Source organism: Sorex fumeus, unplaced genomic scaffold, assembly GCF_029834395.1.
Source record: "Sorex fumeus unplaced genomic scaffold, SorFum_2.1 ptg000067l, whole genome shotgun sequence".
NCBI classification, from domain to species: Eukaryota; Metazoa; Chordata; class Mammalia; order Eulipotyphla; family Soricidae; genus Sorex; species Sorex fumeus.
Genome location: NW_026606124.1, coordinates 209910 through 228679, shown reverse-complemented (window position 1 = coordinate 228679; position 18770 = coordinate 209910). Strand labels below are relative to the sequence as shown.

The 18770-nt window shown below is 50.0% G+C and overlaps 1 protein-coding gene across 1 annotated transcript; it reads left to right on the top strand.

The window, feature by feature from the left end:
* The first annotated feature begins 4171 nt into the window (after positions 1-4171).
* On the top strand, positions 4172-17523 carry CHRNA3 (cholinergic receptor nicotinic alpha 3 subunit). The gene is made up of 4 exons (XM_056128776.1): positions 4172-4210; positions 4757-4866; positions 9858-10878; positions 17382-17523. Exons 1-4 carry the CDS (start codon positions 4184-4186, stop codon positions 17508-17510), a joined length of 1287 nt encoding a protein of 428 aa, XP_055984751.1. The 5' UTR covers positions 4172-4183; the 3' UTR covers positions 17511-17523.
* Positions 17524-18770: the final 1247 nt, after the last annotated feature.

Below are 18770 nucleotides of genomic sequence, written 5' to 3'. Positions count from 1 at the left end.
CTGAGCTGTTTTCTCTCTTCCTGGGCAGGATTTCACATTTAGGAAGTTACTAGTTTGGGGTAGTTATGACTTGTTACTCTACGCATTCATGGACAGGATTTTGTGTGGCCAAAAGCTCCCATTTCTCAAGATCAATAGGAGTGTGGTTGCTGGGGGCTAAGGGGTACACAGTTCACTTTGTGTGAAGTTGTCAAAGCTGTATCTCCAGCTGCCATTCCTTTGGACCTTCCCACTAGCAAAGTATGAGAGCCCCTGCTCTTTTCCTATCTAAACTTGGGATTGGCAGACTTTTGTTTTAGCCATCTGCATGGATGTGAAACGGTGTATCATTCAGGTTTTAATTTGCTTCTCCCGATCATTGGTGGTGGAGAATGGGCACTGGTAGAGGGATGGGTACTCAATCATTGTATAACTGAAACCCAAGCACAAAAATTTGTAAGTCTACAACTGTACCTCATGGTGTTTCACTAATAAAAATTTAAAAAAAAATTGCTTCTCCCTCATGGGTAGTAACATTGGCTGTCTCTTCATGTGCCTTTGGCCTTTGTTGATAAAAGGCTTCCTTAACTCTTGCTCTTTTTGTTTGTTTCCGGGGCTTGGGGGACCATGCAATGTTGGGGATCAAGCCAGGCCTCCTGCATGCAAAGCATGAACTCACATCATTGACCTATCTCTTCAGTCCTCTTTTACCTTTTTTTGAAATTTTTTATAGGTTTCTTTTTTCTTTTTGGGCCACACCCGGCGATGCACAGGGGTTACTCCTGGCTCATACACTCAGGAATTACTCCTGGTGGTGCTTGGGACCATACGGCATTCTGGGAATCAGAGTCAGGTCAGCTGCATGCAAGGCAAACGCCCTAGCCCTGCTGTGCAATTGCTCCAGCCCCTTGCCTGTTTTTACTAAACTGAGTTTACTTTTTTTTTTTTTTTTGGTTTTTGGGTAACATCCAGCGTTGCTCAGGGGTTCCTCCTGGCTCTGCACTCAGGAATTACCCCTGGCGGTGCTCAGGGGACCATATGGGATGCTGGGAATCGAACCCAGCAACGCAAACGCCCTACCAGCTGTGTTATCGCTCCAGCCCCTAAACTCGGGTTTACTTTTCTTACTAAATTTTGAATTCTTGATTTCTTCAGGACTATTTTACTAAGATACAATGTACGTATCGTAATATTTCCATTTTGACAGGGGGCATTCCTGACAGTGCTGTGCTCAGTCCAGCAGGGGCACAGTCGTCACTGTTGGGGCCGGGGGCAACAATGGCGATGTGTGCCAGGGATCAAACCCAGAGCCTTCTAACCAGGTGCTCTGCCACTTGAGCCACATCACCAGCTATTAATTTCCTTCATTTTGTTAATTTTGGTAACCCAGAGTTGCTCAGGGGCCATGCCTGGCCATGCTTAGGAGGTCATATACGATGCTGGGAATTTGCACGGGATTCGTGTTCACAGCTGCGTGTAAGCAAAGTGTCTTGCTTCTGTGTTCTTTCCCTGGCCCCAAATTCATTCATACTTAATGAACAATGTAGTAAGCTTCAGTAAGTGTATCCCCTTTTTTCAGTTACAGGAATTATGTTTGAGGGTTTTAGCTCTTTGAGGATTCTTCATATGTTCTGGATACTAGAGACTTACATCACTTTTTTAAATTGTATTTTTTAATGAATCACCGTGAGCTAGTTACAGACTTAGGAATTTTCATGATTACGTTTCAGTCATACAACGATCCAGTACCCATCCTTCCACAGTGCCCATTCTCCACCTCCAATGTTCCCAGTATCCCTCCTGCCCCATTCCATTCCATCACCACTCTTCTCTGTGACAGGCACATTCCCTTTTACTCTCTCCTTTTGGGTTATATTCCTTTTTAAACTAAGGAAAACGAACGGAAAAGACTATGTTTGGTGGATTAGGGGCAAGAAGCTTGCCTTGCACATCACCAGGCCGGGCAGGATTCAATCCCCAGCACCACCCCAGGCGTGACCCAAACACCCTCCCCCGAAAAAAAAGTGACCAAATCAACAAATTCAGGAGAATGAGAACGCTCTTAACAGGGGCCCCGGGTAAATCCCAATTCTTATACTTCTGGCTCCTGCAAAATCTCTCCCTTTGTCTAGAGGACTTTTAACATGGGTTAATAAAGACAATTCACCTGCCCTTCATTAAGAAACTTCATTAAGAATCACTTGGCAAGCACCTACAGCCTGGAAAGCTTAAGGTCTCTCTCTTTGAGGGGACGTTGGTGCCTTCTGGGGGACTAGTGACCATTCGGCTTAGCGGTCCCCAGTCCGGAGGTCCACCGGGCACTCGCCAGGACGCCAGCGACAGAGTGTCGCCCTCTCCCTCCCCTCTTCCTCTCGGGCCCCGCTGGGCTGTGCGCTGGCGCGGGCCACAGGAGCCAGGTGGGGGACTGTCCCCTGGGGTTACAGGGCCCTTCCAGCGCCTCCGCCAGCAGGCCCCGCCCAGTTTGGGGCGTGGCGAAGGGGCTCCCACGATTGGTGGGGATCGAAGAGGCCACGCCCACCAGCCCTGGCCACGCCCCGAGTGGGCGTGGCGCCCAAAGCCGGGAGCGGCGAGCGGGTCCCGGCAGCCGCGCTCTGCTCCCCGCGCCGCGCCCCGCCGCCTCCGAGCCCGCGCCGCGATGCCTTCGCTGCTGCTGCTGCTGCTGCTGCCGCCGCTGCTGCTGCCAGGTACGAGCAGCGGGGCCGCAGGCTCGGAGCCCCGTGCTCTGGCTCCGGGCCCGCGGGGAGCGGGCTGTGCAGGGCTGGCAGGGGGAGGGGGCGCCGAGTTCCCCTCGTCCGGTCGGACCGTCCGCAGGGCGCGGCTGGAGAGCTCGGACCCGGTCCTTCCGTTCGCTCCCAGGCGCCTCGAGCCTGCGCCCTGTCATCCGTCCTGGGTGCCGCCGGACAGGTGCGCCCGAGCCTTCGGGCTACATGCCGCCTGCCTCCTTAGGAGCAGGTGGGGAAACTGAGGCCAGAGCGGGCTAATGGCTGGCCCAAGACCCCCCGGGGGAGGGTAGTCGAGCCGGGGCGGGGGGTGCCCTCTACCCCGCCTCCCCGCCCCCCTGCCCCGGGCTTCCTGCCCGCGTCCCCGCGCGCGAGCGGCCCTGAGACCCCCGCGGCGGCCGAGCGCATCCGGCCGGGCCCACCGCGTCTCCGTCCCGCCGCCCGCGCGCCAGAAGATCTGGGAGCGAGCAGGCAAGAGGCCATCTCGGTGTCTCGAGATCTAGGTTGGGCTGCACCAAGGACTCCCCTCCTCCCCGCCCCGTGGCCCCCAGACTCCGAAGTGGGAAGCCGCTGCCTCAAGATGCCCGGGGGGCGGCGTGGGGGAGGAGAGGGGCTTCCCGAGAGGGGAGGCGCTTTTTGGATCAGGATGTGCGGCCGCACCAGCAGGAGCCAGGACCACACTCCGAGGGCAGGGGAGCCCGGTCGAGTCCGGCTTCCAAGCGGGTCAGTGGCCAGACCCTTACAGGTTCCTGGGAGGAAAGGAGAGTCTCGAGCCTGGGGTGCGGTCCCCAACAGGTGAAGAATCAAAGCAAACGCCCCCCCCCACTGGCCATCCGTCCACTATAAACACCGCAGGGGTCCTCCCAGCACTGAATGGTCCTTCGGCAGCAGCCCTGGGAGGGGCAGGCAGAGCCAAGACCAGGTGCCAGCTTCGTTGGCAGGTTGGCAGCCTGGCTCCGTGAGATCTTTCCAGACCCAGAGCCCAGGCTCGGACTTCTGAACGGGAGGGAGCCACTGGGCTGCCTCACCCTGGGGCCCGAGTCTCAATCTGTGATAGCAAGGGGGCTGGTCTGCAAGCCTGGGGTCTCCCAGGTACTCTGCAAGTCTGGGCCCCCAGACTGCAGATGCAGAGCGCTACAGGTGCATGCAAGTTTGGTCCCCATGGCACCCAAGTCCCACCGGTCTCTCCCCCCAGTGGCCAGCGCCTCAGATGCCGAGTATCGGCTATTCGAGAGGCTCTTCGAAGACTACAATGAGATCATCCGGCCCGTGGCCAACGTGTCTGACCCAGTCATCATCCAGTTCGAGGTGTCCATGTCACAGCTAGTGAAGGTGGTAAGTGCCAGAGCCAGTAGCTGTGGCCTCGGGGTACAGGGGCTCCTGGAAGTGCCTTACCCAAACCCAGCCCTGTCTTTGTCTCTCACCATCGGCTTGAATCTCTCTAGGATGAAGTGAACCAGATCATGGAGACCAACCTGTGGCTCAAGCAAGTAAGTGACCAGGTCTGAGCACTGCTGCCCCCTGGTGGCTATAACTTTATTTGCTGTTGGTAAATCAAGCAGGATTCTCTTCCTTCTCAGGTTTGCATGCGCTGCTTTTCTTTTGGGGGGTGGGGGGTGAGGGTCGGGGGAGGCATGAGAGATTGGGCCACATGTAGCTGTGCTTAGGGGCTACTCCTGGGTCTGTGCTCAGGGATCACTTCTGGTGTTACTCAGGAGACCATACGGGGTACCAGGGATCAAGCCGGGGTCAGCTTCATGCAAGGCAAAAAGCACCTGACCAGCTGAACTCCCCAGCCCAGGAAAAACCTTTTCTGTCATCCCAGCTTGGGCTTGGAGCCCTGAGCACATTCGAGGGACTCCCCTGACACCTCCTTCTTCCCTTCCTCTTGTCAAAACTTCATCCTGGAACCAGAGTCAAAGGCCATTGTTGTGGTGGGGTGCAGCAGGGAAGGGTTGGTTTATGGTACTGGGGGGCTTCAGGGCAGCGGGGTGGACGGCAGCAGAGGCACAGCCCCAGTCCTTTAATGCCTGCAGATCTGGAATGACTACAAGCTGAAGTGGAACCCCGCTGACTACGATGGGGCAGAGTTCATGCGCGTGCCCGCGCAGAAGATCTGGAAGCCCGACATTGTGCTGTACAACAAGTAAGGTCTGGGCGTGGGCTTGGGACTGGCACCAGGGCCTAGGGTCTTTCCCCAGGGATGCAGAGAGCCAGACCGTCCTTAGACTTCTGATATGCAGGTTTTATTTGGTGGCACATCTGTTACAGGCCAGTGGCTAGGGGCAGAGGGATGCACCACACAGACAGACCCCTGATTCCCCTGGTTTCCCACTCCCCTGGGTAAGGCAGCCTTCCCAGAGAACATACAAGCACGCAGTGAGGACCTGGAGGAAGGTGTGGGCTCTCATCTTCACCCAGACCTGCCAGGCGGGAAGTTAGGGACCAACCATTCCCCCTCCGATTGATTGTAGCCTCTGGCTACACTACTTCCTGCCCCACCCTGCACAGCTGTGCTCCCAGCATACCTGCTGTCAGTTTGGGTTTGGGGGCTACATCTGTTGGTGCTCAGGGGCACTTTCTCTGGTGCTCGGGGGCATCATGCAGTACCAGGAACTGAACCAGGGCCCCATACATGCGAGTCAAGTGCTCTGTGGCTGAGCCACATCTCTGGCCATTGATTGATCCTTCGTGATGTGAACTAACTTGTCCCCTGGATGCTGAAAGGCTTCATTTTTGCCCCTGTGGGTTTTTTTTTCCTTTTTCAATATGTTATCGTATTTTCCTTTTATTAGCAAAAATACTTAACATAGAATTGTTTGATCTGATTTTGAATTGAGGGAGGATAGGTATACATGCTTATCTGTGTTTGAGGGATTTCACACCTCTTTAAAAAGCCCAATCTGCTTTGAATAAGTAAAAGTATTCTGAGTTTGGGCTGGAGCGATAGCACAGCGGTAGGACGTTTGCCCTTGCACGCAGCCAACATGGCCAACCTGAGTTCGATTCCTCTGCCCCTCTGGGAGAGCCCAGCAAGCTACTGAGAGTATCTCGCCCGCAGGCAGAGCCTGGCAAGTTACCTATGATGTATTCGATATGCCAAACACAGTAACAACAAAGTCTCCAATGAAGACGTTACTGGGCCCGCTCGAGCAAATCGATGAACAACGGGAAGACAGTGATTCTGAGTTTAGGTTTTGATGCTGTACTAGGATTGGAGAAACTGGTTTTGGATAACTCCTCTTTAACTATGCCCATGACAATCTGAGTTTTGTTTGCCATTTTCCCAAGGAAATGCAGCATTCATAAATGTTTTATGCAATTTTTTCTTTTTGTTTTTGGGCCACACCTGGAAGTGCTTGGGGCTTACTACTGGCTTTGTGCTCAGGGACCACTCTTTCCAGGGCTCAAGAGACCATATGGACTGCTGGGGACTGAACCCAGTTGGCCTCAGGAAAGCCAGGTGCCTGCCTACTGTACTATTTCTCTAGCCTCAAGTCCCATGCAATTTTTGTTGTTGTAGTTTTTGGGGGGCCACACCTGGCAATGCTCTGTCCTCAGGAATTATTCCTGGTGGTCCTTGGGGATGCCAGGGATCCAACCCAGGTCAGCTGCACTCAAGGCAACCACCCTACTGACTGTACTCCAGTCCCTCCTGCAACTTCTATGTGTAAAGTGGTCTCTGAGAAACTGGGATGCAGAATGAGCTGCACTGGTTTGCAGAAAAGGAGCTGTCCTAGAAATCTCCTGGCCCAGATCCTCTCAGGCTGGAGAGATGTTCTGAGTAAGGAACTTGGATCCACATTTTCATCTCCTGGTTGGAATTTTATAGCTGTTCTCTTGCTGGCAGTCTTTGGAGAACAGCTGGAGTGCTTCTGGATGTGTGATATTTTTAAACAAGGCTGAAAGACACAGCAAATGCTCCAAATTGGATGTGGAGAGGTGTAGATAGCATAAGGAATCTCCTTGGAATAAGTCCAGAAAGCATCTTTAGGGGGATTCATCCAGCTTCTCCGGCCTCATTCAAGCTTCATTTTCTCAGGACTGGACCTCCGTCCAAGGTTCTCTTGATTTTAACATGCTAGAAGCACTATGCCAAAGTTTCTCCTGTGATTGTGGTTGTGAGTGTGTGTGTGTGTGTATGTGGCTAGTGGGAGTGGGGAGGGGAGTTGTTTTCTGAAGTTTGTTCTCTAATGGAATCCTTGGAAACAGCTCATGAGCATGATATATCACAAGTTTTCACAAGTTCCTGATGCCTTGTAGCTCCTTTAGATAACACGTTTGGGTCCCTGATGTGGTTATAAAATCCTTGGTTATTGACTCCATCCATGACAGTTATTTTTGTCACTGTGATTTACAGGTTTACAGTTCTCTCCGTGATAAGGTTTCATGAATACAACATTCTAATACTGAACCCCCTCCCCCCAACGACCCCGACCAGAGTGTTAATTTCCTTCCACCACTGTCTCAGGGTCCCCCTCCATCCCCCGCCCTCTATAACCCCGGGCTCCCCACATCTCACTGCCACTGTGAGCCCAGTTCCAGAGTCCAGTTCTGAGATTCTGTTGCCTACCCGTGACTCCATGTGTTCTGGTGAAAGATGTTGCTGTTAAAATATGGCACTGAGCTGATTTTCCTTTTGTCTGGGGAAGTGTGGGGCTGTGAGGTGTGGGCTTGCTGATGTCACACAGCACTGTCCCACTCAGGAGCCTGTGCATCAGCATATCTGAGAGGATCATTTTCTGCTCTCGGGCAAGCAAAAGGATTTTTAGGGGAAGAGGGGACATACCCAGCAATGCTCAGGGATTACTCCTGGCTCTGTGCTCAGGAATCATTCCTGGCTATGCTCAGGGGATCATCTGGGGTGCCAGGGATTGAACCCAGGTCAGCCCCACACAAGGCAAATACTTCAGCCACTGTTGGAGAACAGCTGGAGTGCTTCTGGATGTGTGATTTTTTTTTTAAAACAAGGCTGAAAGATACAGCAAATGCTCCACATTGGATGCAAATGCTCCAGCCCCTTTCAGAAGAATATATACATATATCTTTGATATTGCAGTGTAGTTATTTTACCCTGCACTGTATCTTCCTATATTCCAGACGAATTTTGTTTTCTGAATCACAGATTTTTAAGATTCATTCCACTCCATTGTTCAGATTTTTCTTTCCAGTTGCCTTCTGGCCCCTGCTGGAACTTCTTTACCTATTTTCTGTCTATATTATGTCTTCTCAAATGAATATTTTAGAAATCGCATCCCCTGGCTTTTATTTTCATCACTGTGCTTTCCCTGGTGTATGTCCTTCTGCTTCTAGTTTAGCTTTATGTCTAAAATGATTTTCTCTCCTAAATTTTCTCCATTCTTTATTTCATTTTCTGGACTTTAGCCAAGTTGTTTCTTAATTTTCCTCTTTCTGCTGTTTTCCCATGGTTTCAAAAGATGTCTGAATGTCTGAATTTCTCTCTCTCTCTCTCTCTCTCTCTCTCTCTCTCTCTCTCTCTCTCTCTCTCTCTCTCTTTTGCCTTTGGTGCACATCCACCAAGACTGAGAGATTCCTGGTTCTGCACTCGGGAATTACTCCTGGCAGTGCTCAGGGGATCATATGGGGTGCTGGGGATTGAACCTCAGTTGGCCACGGGAAAGGCAAATGCCCTCCCCACTGTACTACTGCTCCGGCCCTGAGGCCCAGGTCATTCTTGGGGATTTCGCTGTTGGAGGCTCTTGGAACCTGAGACTTCCCTCAGCTTCCTACCCACCCTGTTCTTCAGGGTGCCATGGGGAAGGGCCAGGCGGGGTTCCACTCCACACTCTCATGGTCTGTGGTTCTGGGGATTCCTGTAACTACTCTCTGTTTTTTTTTCTTTTGCTGTCATCGTTGCCCTGGCTTCCTGAGGGAATTCAGGGAGATCAAACACCCCATTGTCATCATGAAGCTCTTGAAGTTCTCATCCGTCTTGAAGCTCTTTCCATTCCTTCTGGCAAGGCACCACCTGAGCTCAGCTTCTGTGCCCACCTGGTCTGTTCTCTCAGAAATCGTTCAACTTGCCCAGACTCCCCATCTCAGCTGCCCCTCAGATCTCTCGGACCAGTCCCTCGGGCCCTGGGAAGTAAGGTCATTGTTGATTTTTTCAGTCAATAAATATTGACTGTATACTTACTCGCTCTTTCTGACTGGTCTCCCTCAGCATCTCTCTCTGGGCCAGGGAGTAACCCTGAACTCTGTCAGCACAGTACGGGCAGTGGCAGTGCCCAGTCATGGGAATGAGGCTCACCACACTCTGTTTGGCTTTTCTTCCTGAACCTGCTTCTGACTGACCTGGGTTCTGCCCCCCACTCTCTTTGGCCCCTGAGCAGGTCAACCTGGTCACACCCTGACCTGTGGCTTCCTTGTCCATGAAATGCTAGGACATGGAAGAGAGTGAGGGATGGAATTCTTCTCTTGGAAAAGGGCTTGGAAGTAAATGACTTTGGCTTTGCTGCTGACGCAGCTACTCAGCTCTGCATTTGAGGCGCAGACACAGCTGTTGACTGTAGACCTCAGTCAGACATGGTTGTGTGTGCTGGTGAAAACGTATTTATAGTGGACAGAGAGATAGGACGGTGGGCCAGGCGCTTGCCTCGCATGTGGCTGACCTGGGTTGGAGCCCTGAGCACCTCCAGATGTGACCCAAGAAAACAAACCCAAAAAATGCCTCTAGGATAATCATGTTTATTGATTTACTAGTTTTGGTTGGGTGTTTGGGGGTCACTCCCTATAATGCTCAGAGGACCGTGTGGTACCAAGAATTGAACCTGGACTTCCTGCATGTAGAGCGTGTGCTCACTGAGCTATCTCTCTGGCCTGCATTAGTTTGCTCTCAAAGACGTCTCTGTAGGTATGGATAGGGAACTGGGTACTGTGGAATGAGCTAGGAATGTGCCTGGGATAGTTGGATGGGCTGGAGTTGGGGATGATGAGTGTGTCCCTTTGTTGGGAGGGAAACAGGTGGCCAGTCGGGTCCCCTTTGTGAGCGTTGAGTCCCCTCGTCCCCCGTTTCACTCATTATCCCTTGTCCTCTGCCTCCTGTTGGCGTGAGCTGGATCGAGTACCTCTGCTTCGGAGCTCTGGGGCTATCACATGGCCTCTTTGTCTTTACAGCGCCGTTGGGGACTTCCAGGTGGACGACAAGACCAAGGCTCTACTCAAGTACACAGGAGAAGTGACGTGGATCCCCCCGGCCATCTTCAAGAGCTCATGCAAAATCGACGTGACCTACTTCCCCTTCGATTACCAAAACTGCACCATGAAGTTCGGCTCCTGGTCCTATGACAAGGCCAAGATCGACCTGGTGCTGATCGGCTCCTCCATGAACCTCAAGGACTACTGGGAGAGCGGCGAGTGGGCCATCATCAAGGCCCCGGGCTACAAGCACGACATCAAGTACAACTGCTGTGAGGAGATCTACACCGACATCACCTACTCGCTCTACATCCGCCGCCTGCCCCTGTTCTATACCATCAACCTCATCATTCCCTGCCTCCTCATCTCCTTCCTGACCGTGCTGGTATTCTACCTGCCCTCCGACTGCGGTGAGAAGGTGACCCTCTGCATCTCCGTGCTGCTCTCCCTGACCGTCTTCCTTCTGGTCATCACTGAGACCATCCCGTCCACCTCGCTGGTCATCCCCCTGATCGGCGAGTACCTCCTGTTCACCATGATCTTCGTCACCCTGTCCATCGTCATCACCGTGTTTGTGCTCAACGTCCACTACCGCACGCCCACCACACACACCATGCCCACCTGGGTGAAGGCCATCTTCCTGGACTTGCTCCCCAGGGTCATGTTCATGACCAGGCCGGCCGGCAATGAGGAACCCCTGGCACAGAAGCCCAAAGCCGTGCAGGGTGCCGAGCTCTCCAACCTGAACTGCTTCCGCCGGCCCGAGGCCCCCCCAGGCTGCCTGGAGGGTTCCCACTGCCGGGACGGACTGTGCGGCTCCTGCCTACAGCCCCGCAAGGTCAAGATCTCCAATTTCAGTGCCAACCTGAAACGGAGCAACAGCTCCGAGTCCCTGGAGGCCATGCTATCCCTCTCAGCCCTGTCGCCGGAGATCAGAGAGGCCATCCAGAGTGTCCGGTATATCGCCGAAAACATGAGAGCACAGAATGAAGCCAGAGAGGTGAGGGCATGCTGCAGGGCTCCGTGAGTCCTTCCGCCAATGCTAGTGGGACAGGTGGGGCAGGGAGACGGGACGTCAACCCTGGAGTGCAAGACCATCCCCTCTAGTTCCCTGAGCTGGTTACAATGCCTGTTAGGTGTGATGGTAAAGCTTGTGAGCACCACTGAGCTCCCAGGCTGCCTGCATTGGCATCTCTGGAACACTGATGGCAGGAGAAATAGAGGGAGGGCCGAGAGAATGACTGGAAAAGGATGGAGACAGAATTGTCTTCCAGTTAGGACTGATCGGCTGAGTCTACTTTTTTTTTTTTTTTTTTTGGCTTTTTGGGTCATACCCGGCAATGCACAAGGATTACTCCTGGATTTGCACTCAGGAATTACTCCTGGCAGTGCTGAGGGGACCATATGGGATGCTGAGAATTGAACCTAGGTGGACCATGTGCAAGGCAAACGCCCTACCTGCTATGCTATTGCTCCAGCCCCTCAGCTGTGTCTACTTATTATTTTTATTTATTATTGGTTTCGGGCCACACCTGACAGTGGTCTGGGGCCTACTCCCGGCCCATTCCTGGGGGCCAGGGGTTGCTCCTGGTGCTCTAAGGACTATGCAGTGCCAGGGATAAAACCCAGGCGTCCTGCATGCAAAGCACTTACCCAGTCTGTTGAACTCTCTCTCCAGCCCCTGAATCGACATTTTGTTTTTGGTTTTGGGCCACATCCAGCAGGGCTTAGGGGATACTCCTGGCTCTGTGCTCAGGATTTGCTCCCAGTGGTGCTCAAGGGATCATATACGATTGAACCCAGGTTGACCACATGCAAAACGAGCCCCCTTATACTATTGCCCTGGCCCCTTGAAATAAAATGTGAATTTTATTTACTTTTGGAATTTATAATAATAATATTTTTGTCTGTGTGCTTGAGTGGGCGGAGAGCTAGCACAAGGCCAGAGTGATAGCACAGTGGGTAGGGCGTTTGCCTTGTATGCGGCCAACCCGGGTTCAATTCCTCTGATCCTCTCAGAGAGCTCGGCAAGCTACCGAGAGTATGCCTCCCGCACAGCAGAGCCTGGCAAGCTCCCCGCGGCGTATTCGAGATGCCAAAATCAGAAACAAGTCTCACAATAGAGATGTTACTGGTGCCTGCTCGAGCAAATCGATGAACAACGGGAGGACAGTGTGATAGTGCTACAGTGCTGGTCAGCTTGAGTTGATTGTGGCATGGGTGACACAGGGACAGTAATTTGTGGCATTAGTATACAAAGTTAGTGTACTCCACTACCAGTAATGAGTTCACATGTCAAATTTTACTAATTGTGTCCCCACTCCCCTTCAGGAGTAATGTACAGCGTGCTTTTTTTGGGTACAGCTCACTGAGTTTTTTTTTTTAAAGATTGTTTTATTATCACAACCATTGGGGTTTTTATTTTTATTTATTTATTTATTTTGCTTTTTTGGTCACACCCAGCGACACTCAGGGGTTACTCCTGGCTCATGTACTCAGGAATCACTCCTGGCGGTGCTCGGGGGACCATATGGGATGCTGGGAATCGAACCAGGGTTGGCCGTGTTGGCTGCGTGCAAGTCAAACACCCTACCCGCTGTGCTATCGCTCCAGCCCCAGCTCACTGAGTTTTTACGTTACATGTATACTCCTATAGCTATGTCCCAAGTAAAGAGAGAGCAGAGTTCCAGCACCTCAAAAACTTACTGTCTCCTTCCGGATGACAGCCCTCACCCTCCTGGAAAGCTGTGACCCTTTCCAGCCTGGAAAGACACAGACACCCTTTTTTAAAATTAATTTTTAAATTAAAAATTTTGTTTTGTTTTTTTTTGTCACACCCAGCGATACTCAGGGGTTACTCCTAGCTCTGTGTTCAAGAATCAGTCCCGATGGGGTTGGAGAACCATATGGGATGCTGGGGATCCAACCCTGGTCAGTCTTGTGCAAGGCAAGCGCCCTGCCCATTATGTTCTCACTCCAGCCTGGCCCAGAGAGATGCGTTTTAACTTTAATGAATACTCTCAAGTTTCTCAAGTGTTTGAATCAGTTGCTGTTCACACCACCAGCAAGGACGTTTGAGAATTCTGGTGCCTTTACAGCCTTGCCAGAATGTGTGTAGAGGAAACGCCATACTTTTTTTTTTTTTTTTGCTTTTTGGGTCACACCCAGCGATGCACACGGGTCACTCCTGGCTCTGCACTCAGGAATTACCCCTGTTGGTGCTCAGGGGACCATATGGGATGCTGGGAATCGAACCCGGGTGGGATGCATACAAGGCAACCCCCCCTCCCCGTACTATCCAGCCCCAATTTCATACTCTTTTAATGAGCAAGTTCCTCTGCTGTCATGGCTAGGGTTCTTGTCCATGTGTTTCCTGGACATTCCAACATCTTTCACGTTGCCTCTATTCACATTCGCTCACCCAGTTTTCAAGTTGGGTGACCTCTGTTCCCTCCCCCACACTGGTGTGAGAACTAATGTCCAGTAGTGAGAACAGGGGGAGTTGATCCCCACCTCCAGCAGCATCCCCAACCTTGTTTCCTTCCCCCGGGGTTACCAGAACCAAGCTCGGTAATTTCATAACGAGATCTGCTGTAGGATTAATTGGCTCCATCTTAACTTGGTAATTAGCACAGAGCTACTTGCCAGATAATGTCAGCTCCTGATATGCTGGAGGTAATTAATGTTGATGGGCAAGTCGGGTGCCTCCTTTATTCACCTGCGAATGCATCTAGTATGAGGTGGGGGGGGGGGCAGAAACAGCTGAGCTCTCCCAGCGGCCCTGAGCATGTCTTGTGACGGTCATAACACAACTCCTGGGGCTGGAGTGATAGCACAGCAGGTAGGGCGTTTGCCTTGCACGCAGCCAACTTGCGTTCGATTCCCAGCATCCCATATGGTCCCCCAAGCACCACCATCAGGAGTGATTCCTGAATGCGTGAGCCAGGAGTAACCCTTGTGCATCGATGGGTGTGACCCCCCCCAAAAAAAACAAAAAAACCACATCTCCTGCTGCTCCCCGTAATTTAGCTGAAAAGTCAGTCCTGTGTTCCATGTGGTCGGAGTAGGGTAGCCAGTGTTACTGGGGTCAGCAGAGAAGGCTGGACATGTGCAAGATGCCAAGTTCAACTCCCCCGACCCCGCTATACACACACACACACACACACACACACACACACACACACACACACACACACTGCATGCCACTCCCCCCACCCCAGCCTTTTCAGGTGGGACCCTGGTGGCCTCCAGCACAGCTGAGCTCAAGTATTAAACCCTCAGGCCTGATGGTTAACTATCATGGGGAGTGGTCCCCAGTGACTGCTTGCAAGAAACCCCCTTTCAAAAAACTCAGCTGAAGCAATTGTTGGACCCGAAGCAAGTAATGAGTGGAACATCCCTGGTGTCTGACTCTAATGCCTTGAGTAAAACCATTCTTGACTTTCTTTATCTACTATTAAATGATTTATGTTAGCAATAATCTACTGAAGACCAAGATCTAAGTACACAGTCTGGCCTTTGGGCCAGGCTACTGGACATGATCTTTACTCCAAAAACTACCAGCAAGGCACTACACAAGATGTTATCGAGTTTCCAAGGCACTCTGACAGGTATGGAGACAGACATTAAGAAAAAAATTTACTGTAAAATGGTAACTTCAGTAGTATTTAACCATGATGCATCAATAAAAAACTAAGTAACGGGGGCTGGAGCGATAGCACAGCGGGTAGGGCGCTTGCCTTGAACGTAGCTGACCTGGGTTCGATTCCCAGCATCCCATAGGGTTCCCCAAGCACTGCCAGGAGTAGTTCCTGAGTGCATGAGCCAGGGTAACCCCTGTGCATTGCCGGGTGTGACCCAAAAAGAAAAAAAAGCCAACTAAACATTTCTAAGGTTGGAGAACCAGTGTAGTGGGTAGGGCTTTGCACACAACCAACCCAGATTCCCCTGAGCCCCACACAAGTGTTCTCCAGCACAGCCTGAAGCAAGCCCTGAGCATCTCCAGGTGTGAACCAAAACCAAACACATTTTTTGGCTGTTGTTTTCTTTTTTCTCATCAAGAAAAAATCAGTGTGTGGGGTGGGATGGGGTGGGTGGAGAGACAGTACAGTGGGTGAGGGGCTTGCCTTACCTGGAAGAGGTGGGGGGGTGCATGGCAGAGCAGTGGCAATGCCTGGTTTATCTCAGGGGCAGTCAGCGCTGGCCTCTGCTCAGCTGGAATCACGGGGAATGGGGGCCATTGGAGATGGGGTGGGGGCGGGTGACTGAGGCAGCAGAAACTGGCCCACAGCCCGCCTACTCCCAGCCTGCTTACTTTTAGTAGCCATTCCTGGCTGATACCCATTTACTTCTCTTCTCCCTATCTATCAGTTTTCTGTCTTTCTCACTCTCCTTGCCTGAGCACAGAGCCGGGATTAAATACTGAGCACTGTCGTGTGTGGTCCCCAAACCAAATAGACATTAATAGCAAAGGTTCTCATCAATATAGACTCTACAAGCACTGGCTTCATTTCGGTCTCATATAGCCCTCTGAGGGGCTGGAGCGTTAGTACAACCTGTAGGGCATTGCTTTCCACACGGTCGACCCAGATTTGATCCTTGGCATCCCATATGGTCCCCCAAGCACCACCAGGAGTGACTTCTAAAAGCAGAACCAGGAATAAGCTCTGAGCACTACCAGGTTTAGCCACAAAACAAAACCCAATAGCATTCCAAGCCACTCTTTTTTTGCTTGTTGGATCACACCCGGCAATGCACAGGGGTTACTCCTGACTCTTCACTCAGGAATTACTCCTGGCGGTGCTCGGGGGACCCTATGGGATGCTGGGAATTGAACCTGGGTGGGCCGTATGCAAGGCAAACGCCCTACCTGCTATGCTATCGCTCCAGCCCCCTTGTAGTTTTTTTTTTCTTTTTGGGTCACACCCGGCGATGCACAGGGGTTACTCCTGGCTCTGCACTCAGGAGTTACTCCTGGCGGTGCTCAGGGGACCATATGGGATGCTGGGAATCGAACCTGGGTCGGCCGCGTGCAAGGCAAACGCCCTACCCATTGTGCCATTGCCCCAGCCCCACTCTGAGCCACTCTTTTCACCACATCCAGCCGAGGGAGTTGAGGTCAAAAGCAATCACCTAATTTACCCACATTTTCATTACAATGAGAGCAGAGCAGAGCTAGTATTAAAATCAAAGTCTGCCTCCAAGTCTGCTTTTCCATGCTCCTTGCTTCCCTTTGAGCCTGGAGTTTCAGCTTGTGGGGAGTGGAGAGGATTGACACATCTGTGGTAAGGCTGCAGTGCTTACAAACCATAGGGAGGAATCCAAATAAAGTGCTTTGTGGCCAGTATGGCATAATAATTTTAATTTTACTTCTGACTTCCTAGTGTCACCAAGAGGTGCATTTATCCAAACTCATAATGGTGAAATCAAAATTCTGGTCTTCCAGTCCCATTTCAGTGCACTTAATTAAATTACTGAATCACATGCTACCTTCTTATGTGATTATTTCTTCAAAATGAGTTGATTCATAGGTTCTGTCTTCCTCGATTCAATTAGGATTTCCTTGCTTTCTGAGCAGTCCAGGAGTGTAAATAACATGCCATTTCCCTTCCTATTCAGAGCGTAAATTGAAACCGTATTATTCTATATTATATACAATTAGTCTTATTCTTTCTTCTATTTCTTTATTATCAACTATTTCTGATTTTTAACCTTGTCTATTATATGCAGTATTCTACGACACTTTGGTCTCATGATAATTTGGTCATTGCGGATGAGAGTAGGAAAGATTATAGAATACATGTTAAAAGGAAATTAATATCTAAAACTGGGCCAAAACCAGTGCTTTGAAACAATGGTAAATGATGGTGGCTTGTGTTAATGCTTCAGTGACCCAGAATTCTCCCACAGATGCTTAAGTCAGGGATCTGGTTTTACTATATAAATTGGAATTCAATTTTTAGAAAGTATAAATTAGGTATCACTTCAGAAATTTCTCATGGAAAACAGATTTAGCACAATAAATTCTGTATTCTATACCTGTTTCTGTAGTGCAGAAAGAAAAAAGAGAACAGATTTCTTCAGAATACATTAATTAGAAAACAGGGATTCTGGGCTCGGGAGATAATATAGTGGGGAGGGTGCTTGCCTTGCTTTTGGCTGACCTGGGTTCGATGTCTGACATCCCTTTTAGTCCCCCAAGCATCCAGGAATGTTTTCTGAGTGCAGAGCCAGGAGTAAGCCCTTAGCATCACTGGGTATGGCCCCAAAACAACACACAGGGTTTCTTGCATCTTGGAGACAGAAGGTACTTTTACTGCAACATGCTCATAAAACACACAATTGAAAAAGTGTACACTGCCTTTTTCTTCATGTTTTTTTTTTAATGTAGGACTACTGCTATTTATTCAGCCATTGATTAGCTGATTGAATTGTGCATGAACTCCACCTTTTTCTTCACGTTTAATCTTTTCCTCTTTCACGGTTTTCTCTTCTGTTTTTCAGATTCAAGATGATTGGAAGTATGTTGCCATGGTGATTGATCGTATTTTCCTGTGGGTCTTCATCCTGGTGTGCATTTTAGGGACCGCTGGGCTGTTCCTACAGCCCTTAATGATCAGGGATGATGCCTAAGTATTGAATTCATGACTCTGTGTGTGTGTGTGTGTGTGTGTGTGTGTGTGTGTGTGTGTGTGTGTGTATGGCTGAGAGGGTTTTACTTTTTGTTTAACTTAAAGGTTTCTTGTGATAAAATGCATCGAACATAAAATTTACTTTTTTTTGACATTTTTGTGGCCCCATGAGTTACATACAGTATTCCTAGTGTTAATGTTCCAGCCATATGATGTTCTGCCACTGCGCCCACGAGCAGTGTCAGCATCCCTCCACCAATGCCTCAAGGTTTCTTTGCCTCCAGAGCCCTTTCCCTACAGCCCTCAGGCTGTTACCATTGACTGCTTTATTGACCCTTACAATGTTTCTCATCTTAACCATTTTGAAGCAGATAGTCCAGAGGCATTAAATGCATTTGCATGACTGTGTAACATACCACCTTCCATCCTCCCGACCCATTTCATCCTGTAAAATGAAACTCTATACCTATTAAACAATAATTCTCTCTTCTGGCTTTCACCACTCTCCAGGGCCCTGGCAATCACATTTCAACTTTGTCTTTAGGATTTTGACAACTCCTAGTGACTGGTTTATTTCTCCTAGGGCTGGATAGTGTTTGCCTTGGATGCAGCTGACCTGTGTTCAATCCCAGGTACTGCATATGGTCACCTAGAAGTGGGATCGCTCTAGGAGTAATTCCTTAGCACAGAGCCATTAGTAAGCCCCAAGCACTATTAGGTGAGTCCCAAAAACCAAAAAAGAAAAGAGGCTTGGAAATGTTTTCTCCTATTCAATGTTCTTAGAAGAACTGGATAGGTATTTTTCTGTGAAGTTTGACAGAATTCACTAATGAAGCTTTCTGCAACCCCCTCATTTATTTTTAAAGTTGGGAGGTTTCTGAATACTGATCATGACTCCCTACTAGTCCAATATTGGTCTGTTTGTAGTTTCTGTTTATTTCTGATTCAATCCTGATGCATTGTTATGTTTGTAGCATTTAACTGATTCCTCAAGACTGTCAATTTCTTGTCATTTAACTGTTCATGTAATCTCTGATGAGCCTTTTTGTTTCTTTTAGTTTCAGTGGTAACATCACCTTCATTTCTGACTTATCTGAATCTTTTTCTCTTAGTCTAGCAAAAGGTTGTTGCATTTTATCTTTGCCCATTTGTTAAATCAAGCTTTTGTAGTTAAGGGATTCATATTTTCTACCATTTTATGGGGTGCCTGTTTATTCTGTAGATGGTATCTTTGGGTGCACATTTTAAAACATTTTCATGA

Coding starts and splice junctions, on each gene's coding strand:
- CHRNA3 (XM_056128776.1), top strand. CDS start 4,184: ATGGAGACCAACCTGTGGCTCAAGCAA. Junction 4,211..4,756: donor CCAACCTGTGGCTCAAGCAA/GTAAGTGACCAG, acceptor TAATGCCTGCAG/ATCTGGAATGACTACAAGCT. Junction 4,867..9,857: donor GACATTGTGCTGTACAACAA/GTAAGGTCTGGG, acceptor TTGTCTTTACAG/CGCCGTTGGGGACTTCCAGG.